The sequence below is a fragment of the Cupressus sempervirens genome, chromosome 4 (assembly GCF_028749045.1).
Source record: "Cupressus sempervirens isolate cs-2001-9-10 chromosome 4, ASM2874904v1, whole genome shotgun sequence".
Classification (NCBI taxonomy): Eukaryota; Viridiplantae; Streptophyta; class Pinopsida; order Cupressales; family Cupressaceae; genus Cupressus; species Cupressus sempervirens.
The window spans coordinates 85,845,823-85,853,940 of NC_143121.1; the positions used below are offsets into that span (position 1 = coordinate 85,845,823).

Genomic DNA, 8,118 nt, shown 5'->3' on the forward strand with positions numbered 1-8,118 from the left:
ACAACTCCTAATAGGGATTCAAAGTCTCCTAACAGGGACTCATATGTACTGAATGTTGTAACAGACTCCTAATAGGGTCTATCCTCTAACAAGGAATATTTATATTAGTACATCATCTTGTGGGTACCATCCCCACTGGGGTTTTCCCTCTAATCAAGGGTTTCCCTAGTTAACATATCTGGTGTTAATTGTGCATGAGTATCTTGTTGTGGTTTCAGTTTATATTACTCACATGGTTAAGTTTGTTTAAGGTTAATGTTTGTGATAATAGTTGGATATCAGTGGGCTATATATTCTAACAACCCTGTGGGAGTAGCTATGGTGGAAGTCGTGTGCGACTTCATGACTTTATTTTCTGAGTTTTTGTTTTGCAATCTAGAATTGGCTACAGTGAATTTTGTTATGCTGAGATAATTATATTAAGAAAATCTGTGATGAGATTTCCATCAACATTTGTTTTGCAGCTATGTATATGTGTCATGTGATGGCACACTGAAGATCTCTATGTTGAGTTTTATTTTCTCTGGCATTGTCATTTAGCTCCATGTCTATTTTTGTCTGCATGCGACTTAAGTATTTCCTCTAGTGACTGGAGTGGCTATGCTGACTAAGCATTGCATGTCATTCCTTATGATGAGTTGGCATCAGGAGTTCATGTTTCTGTTTGATTGTGATGTGGAATCAGTTACTCTTCATGCCCGTCGGTGATTGTTTATGGCTCACTAAATATTTTATTATTGTTTCCGCTTCATCTCTTCTTGTAATGGCTGTCACTTGAGTTGGTTGCATTGCCTCAGCCTTGCTCAACGATATGCATTCTCTTGTGGCTTTGCGTTATATTCTAGTGCACTCTGTCTTCGTGTGGGGATTCATCATGCTATGTGAGGCAAGCCTGATTACAGAGATAGTTGTCTCAGGTCTGCATGTAGAGTTAGTTCTTGACAGAGCTTTATGTTTTGTGTTCAGCCCATTGCGTTAGTATGATCTATCTCTATATGATCTATTCATAGATATATATTTTGTAATTGATCCTGTGAGAGAGTGCGTAATATCTGTGTGATCCTTAGATAATTATATGCATTGTATTCAAATGTAAGCACAGTATGTGTATGAATTGTGAATAAGGCTTATTGTTCAACTGTTAACAGTCATAAGCCTGATGTCAGTGTAAGTTTTGTTGAAGCATTTGATAAAGGAGACTTTTTGGCGTGGCTGAGTTTTTCCTTCAAGTAGGAGGGTTTTCCCAGGGTCCTCTGGTGTTGACTGTGTTTGTTCTCTGTTATTTAATCATGCTATTTTGGTTCAAAAACTTGCAGTTCAACTATGAATTTCTTGTTTACATTAATATTACCAATTATATAGGCAAATATTCAGTTAATTTTCTAAGAGGGCAGTCACCAAATAACTGTCGAAGTCTTTGGTAAGATATTAGTTGTGTATGAAGTAACTGAAATCAAAATTATCAGATTTTTTAAGAGGGCAGTCACCAAATAATTGTCCAAGTCTGAGATCAAATGTTAGTGAAATCTATGGAGTTACTGAGATCTAAATTCATCAGACAGCAATCTAGCTTCTGTTAGGAATTTATTAAGAGTGGAAATCATTTTGAAGTGATCCAAGATTTGCATTGCAATTAAGATAAGGACCTTTATGTGAAAAAGCTTATCAAATCGTATTTGACAACTGCAGTGCTTTATATTCCATAATGGTAATTCATAAGTCCTTTATATGGGGTTGAATTCAGCAAGAGCCATTTGACACAGTTGATGTTAAAGATTAACAATCCACTAGTTTTGGCAACTACTATTTTAGGTAGAGCCCAATTTTGATGATAAAATTAAATATATAAATAATAATTTAAAAATCATGTATACATATTGCGTATATATTAAATGTTGAATATTCTAGTTATATGTTAAAAATAAATATAAACATTATAAACTTTACGTTATTTTTAATTTATAATCTATTATATGGGTTTTAATATATATTAATAGTTTCTGATAATTCAAATTTTGAAACTACTTCATAATATTAATAATAATTTATAAACAATAGCTAAAGGGCCATCTATAATAGTGCATAATAGATATAAGATTATAATAACATTAATTATATATTTGATGATTGATGGCATCAGAATCTATGGGGTGGGGTATGCAGAGAGCTGAGGTCATATTGAAATCAGGTGCTCGGGCACAATCTCACATGCCTCTCACAATTTAGGATGATTGAGGCCCTTTCAAATTTGGTTGATGACTGCCATTGCTCCTGCACCTCTATTTAGGGTTTTCTCAATGATTCCACAATTTTGTGAGTTCTCTCTCGGGTTTCCTATGTTTTTGCATCGATTTACTGTTTTTACCATTTCATAGGGATTTCGGTAATATTTTAATGTGCTTTAAATGAAAAATACTCATTGAAAATTGGGTCAATGATTTGCCAACAGTTTTTTCATGATTTGGGATTTCATAAACAAAAAAATGGCTGGCTCTAGGATTCAAGATTGATTCGGTATAATCAAATTGTTTTTGGCAGATGCTTACTTTTCTGAATTGGAAAATGCATGTTTACAGTATATTTTATTGCAGATCTCATAATATTTGCTAGTTTACTTGCCTCTTTACATATCATAGTAATTTCAAGAGTTTCTCATTGTCACCTTGGGGACTATAATTTGATGGAATTTTGAGTTGTAGCATGTGTCGACCTGGCAGGTTTACTCTAGTGGATTATCATTCGAAATTCTCTACCCTGTGTACGAATTTAATGAATAATATGGATTGTAGATAGTAGTTTTTTACAATCCATTAAAATTCTCTGCAACATTTTTGGATCACACTCTGATCCACATCAGGATGAGAGAGCTAAAGGAGAAATATGGTGAGATTGCAGACCAAGGGTGAATAGAAGGAGAAAGGAATGGGGTAGTAGGGGGGGGTGTGCACAACAATCAAGAAAAGTTTGAGGTCCAAGAAATTAGAAAAACATGAGATAAGGACCTCATGTTTTTCTAGTTTTTCCCCTCAAACTTTTCTTGATTTCTTTACTTGTTCCCCTTATGTCATGTTTTTCTCATTTCCTGGACCTCAAACTTATTTCGATTGTTGTGCCCCCCACAACACACACATATGTTCCTTTCCTTGTTTCCCTTTTCTCATGTTTTTCTAATTTCTTGAACCTCAAACTTTTCTTGATTGTTGTGCACCCACCCCATTCTTTTCTCCTTTTATTCACCCTTGGTCTGCAATCTTACCATATTTCTCCTTTAGCTCTCTCATTCTGACGATGGATCACACTCTGTGATCCGAAACATTGATGCAAAAATTAAAACACAATCTACCCAGATAATACAGCAAAGAATAATCTGGATACCAAATTTTATGAATTGCATTAACAATACTGTACATGCTATAAACTGAAGCATCTGACATGTTTTTATCTGCTGGATTTTTATGAAATCTGGACAGTAGATTCAGGGAAGTCTTCGAAATCATCACAAGCATGCATTTAAAGATGTCTTTAGTAAACATATTCTAGTTTACAAGTATTCTTGTGCTAAAATTTGTTTTGTGTAACAACAGCTTGCTGATCGAGTTGTTTTTTTTGGCATTTTGCAGAACAGGGATATTAAACGGCTATTTTTTTCAGCTTTTTATCATGTGGATGATTCTCATCTTGCATACAATATGCTCTCCTTGCTTTGGAAGGGAATTCAATTGGAAACGACGATGGGAAGCACAAAATTTGCTTCAGCAGTTGTTATGCTACTTGGTATGTCACACGGGATAGAGGTAGTCCTTGCAAAGATGCTTGCAACATTCTTCGATTACCCAGATTACTATTTGTCTGAATGCTCAGTTGGGTTTTCAGCCGTGCTGTTTGCTTTGAAAGTAATTCTCAGTTCAGATTCCCAGGGTTACACTAACGTGTATGGACTGGTTGTTCCAGCACGACATGCTGCATGGACAGAGTTAATACTTATACAAATGTTTGTTCCTGGTGTCTCTTTCCTAGGCCATCTCAGTGGTATCATTGCAGGACTTCTCTACCTCTGGGCAAGAAGATTCTCCTCTCGCAGTAATCCTTTTATTCCAATGCTGAGGAAATTTACTTGGTTTCTGGGTTTGCCCCGCAGAATGGTTCAACGTTACTTAAATCGTTACAGAAGGCAGACTTATGGTCAAGGCACTGTTGGTGGTGGTGTATATGCAGTTTGGCGATGCCCAGCTTGTACTTTTGACAACAATATACATTTAGAAGTGTGTGAAATTTGTGGTACAAGACGAGGAAATACCAATTTCAGTCCTTTGGCTCCACCATTGTCACAAGCAGAAACCAGAATCAGCTCTCGTGACTTGTCTTTAGATGAATTACGAAGACGGCGACTTGACCGTTTCAGTAGATGACAGGTGAAGACTGTTTTCAAGATTGTAATCTTTCTTATGTTGTAATTAGCAATAAAATGTGTATCAAGTAATATCTACCCATTCTTTTTGAATTAAGATCAAATACTTTTGAAGTGAGTTTGCACTGACATAATGTACAGTGGTGTGAGCTTTAATGATGCTTGAATCAAGCCATCTAGTTATTAGATTTTGTTTTCTCCATCTCTGATGAATACTGTGACTCGATGGAACTAAATTGGGGCTATGCTGATATTTGACTCCTCATTAGTAGGTGTTGTGTCCTTGAAGAGGTTGTCCATGCCCTCAATTTCTTTCTTGGACCGTTGAGGAACTTAATCCAATGCTTGACCTTCCAGTTGTTCTTGAGATTCGTGGGATTATGGATGACCAGGGTGCTGGAAGACAATATATGAGACCGGAACAATGTATACTGACACAAAGTAAGGATAGATAATTCCCTGGCAAGCCAAGAGGGAGAAACTATAGAAACTACTTTTGAAGCTTAAGATTGAAAACCAGCCGAAGGAATGTAAAATGATCTCTTTAACGAATACTATGAAAATGGCGTGACAAGACTACCATCTATTTTTTTTTAATATAATTGAAGTAATCTTACACTGCCGTAATGTTTATTTTCGTTTTTATTGGATGGTATCCCAGTTGTGGGGTTGGGAAATTAAACTAGTGATCTTGCGTTAAAGAATCTACAAGCTAATTGCCAAACCCCCTGGCATGGTTTGTTTGCTTAATTCCTAATCTAGGTAATTGAAAAATCATCTTTTCAAAGCAATTCTGAGTTTCCTGTAAGCTTCACTCTTGACCACCTTTAAATTTAGTTTACTTCACGGGTGACATTAACATTTAGAAGATCGTTGATTAATTCATTGTGATTACGTTTTGATATACTTTTATTTCTATGTTTTCATTAAATAGAGATGAAAGTGAATATGCGTGACTGAGTTAGTCGTAATGTAATAGTTTAGACTGGATGGTAGCTGATTTTTGTCTCTTTCGTGGCGATCTATTTGTTGCTCTTTTCTATGCTTCAATAATCGTAATTATTGTTTTAGTATATATTTTAAAAAACTCTACAAAATTATTATTAAGTTGAAGTTGTTAAATTAAGTCATTTCAATTTATCTACAATATTTCTGGTTATGAGATTCAAGCTGGTTATGAGATTAAGTCAGGAATTAAGTTAAATTTGCAAACGATTTAAAGTGTGGGTTAAGGGGACTTTGATTATAAAAAATGAAGGTGATTAAATTTGATTTAGGATTAATCAATTTGGTGTCTGAAGATTTAAAAAAAAAAAGTTTCTATATATGAAGGGGATGTATATCTATGAAAGTTATGAGGGGAATAATTTATTTGGTACTAATTGTACTAAGTAGACCTGTTTTCACTAAATTTATAATAGCTCTCAATCCATTACAATTATTGTTATTAATTTTACTTTATTATGCAAAATATTCTTGTCTATTTTCAATTTAGAAAATTGGATTTGTGTTAGTAAATATTATTAAAATAGTATTAAAATAATAATTTGAAGTGTGTTTTTTGGTAAAAGATATCTGATTATTAGTTTCAAAGTAATTTCTTATTAAAACAAAGGTAGAAATATAAAATCGTGTTCTAATTTAAAAGTTTGGATTGTAAATCATGTGAAAACAAGTTTAAAGGTCACAACAATAGTATAAAGAGGGAAGGAGGTGAACTTCAAGTGCTTGGTTTATCCCATACATTAGTGAGTTCCAAAATATAATTGGAAGAGTCTTAACTCTTGTCATCTTTTTATTTTTCTTTATTGACACACATTTATCAATTGGAAGGGCCATTCAAAGAAATTTGTTGGAATTAAATCAGCTAGAATTTATATTGTAAGGTCACTTAGAAGGAACTATTATGAGAGGTGAGAGTTATAGAGTGCCAATGAATTGTGCATTGCTTTTTGTTTGTCCTTTCTAGCAATTTTAGAAGTTATGTGAATATAGTCTCGCAAAGGCTCCCACAGAATAAAGGGTTTCCCTAATCGATTTCATGGTGGAAAGAAGCCCTCAAATCCTGCTCATTATAGTCCTCGGCCTCAACCCTCTTGATATTTGCTCAACCCCTTTATTACCAACTCCTAACTCTCCTCCCCTTGGCTTTGCCTCTACTAACTCTTTTCTTCCATCATATGTTAAATGGCCTAATTCGCTTCCTATTCTAAATCTGACCTTTTTGTCTTTCCCAAATAATATTCCTATTCAAGAATGTCCTCGTCCATCTACTCCTTACTGATTTACTCATGTTTGGCGGAAGAAAGATAATGACACTTCCAATCTTCAGTTGCCGATCTCTCCAACCAATTATTCAATTTTCTCTCTTTCTATGGATGAGGGTCTTTTAGCTCCCCAGGTGTCTTTTATGCAAGAAGTGGCCCTACTTGGTGAGATCTATTCATTTCTTTCGATCTCTGAGTTAGGATCTTGGGCTGAAATGTATTGGAATCGTCTAAGTGATTTATTTTATCTTGATCATGGTTCTATATTTTTTGTTACTATCTTTAAGTCATTTGTTGCCCGTTGTAATGTTCATCATGTTAAATATTGGTGTTGGGATAGTTTAGGCGTTTCTACGATGCTTTGGTTTCAAAATTTTAAAGCTGAGAAGTTTTTTGATCTTATTCCCTTTTGGATAGAGTTACATTCTTTACCTCTTGAACATAGAGAGTTGAATATTGTTGAAGCTATTTCTAATAAGGTTGGTGTGTTTATTCGGCATGATCTTGTACCATTTGAAGAACCACACAGATCTATCTAGGTCTAACTTTTATTGAGTCATTTTAAGCCGTTTACAAAGTCTATTACTCTTAATTCACGATGGGGTTCTTGGCATCAAGACATTATTATTCAGGGTGCACACTCTGTTGTTACGCTAATTTTTTGGGGCATTAGACAAACCAATGCAAGGATCCTAACTGCTAGAATTTGATTGTTTGTAAGAATCGAACTTCTTTTCCCTCTCAGTGCTTGTTGATTATTCATAATATGGAACATGGCAACTCAAACAATAAAAATTCTCCCTTTGAAGCTCGTGGTTCTGAAGAATGTAAAATCCTTCATTATTCTAAGGCATGTCCATAAGCCTCATGTGAGGTAATCCCTCAGGTGGTGTGTGACCACTTTCTTGCTCCCTCTAACCTATCACAACTGGCCTATATTGATAAATCTCATTTTCTCTTCTCTCCTAGCATGTTGGATGCTGTTGTCAAGTTGTTGAAGGTTTTTCTACCTGCCGTTAATTCCCTTCTCAAGGGTGTGGATTTTTCTCATGATGTTGCTATGACAATAAGGCCCTCTAAACTTTCTTCTAAAACAACCTCTTCTCTTCTGATGTTTGATTCTATCATTGACAAATTAATGCTTTCTGAAAGCTGAAGAATTAATATTATGGCAACAAAGATTATGTCTCTTGTTACTTCTCAGATGTATGATGATATTGAATTTGATGAATGACTTCATGCTTCAATTCCCCTTATTTCTTCTATTGATCACTCCTTGCAGAAGGATATATTTATGTGTAATGATCTTGCAAGTCAATCTCTTCCAATGACCTCTAATGCTAAGCATGTTTCCTGCTACAATAATGTTGCTGAGGGTGGTTTGCATTTTGATGCTTGATAAGTAGGAGATAATTTCCACAGCAAATGAAATTGTGATATTGC

At 34.8% G+C, this 8,118-nt stretch overlaps 1 protein-coding gene across 2 annotated transcripts in view; it reads left to right on the forward strand.

Annotated features, from left to right (window-relative positions):
- LOC149560036 (rhomboid-like protein 14, mitochondrial) overlaps positions 1-5,030 on the forward strand; it is a 29,785-nt gene extending 24,755 nt beyond the window's left edge. The window contains exons 2-3 of one of the 2 annotated variants that reach the window (XM_089824419.1): positions 3,621-4,412; positions 4,681-5,030. In XM_089824419.1, the coding sequence (XP_089680545.1) occupies positions 3,621-4,409 (789 nt within the window). In that variant the 3' untranslated portion in view covers positions 4,410-4,412; positions 4,681-5,030. Of the gene's footprint in view, positions 1-3,620; positions 4,413-4,677 lie in introns of both variants that reach the window. The other variant, XM_089824420.1, reaches the window with a different exon arrangement.
- The last annotated feature ends 3,088 nt before the right edge of the window (positions 5,031-8,118 follow it).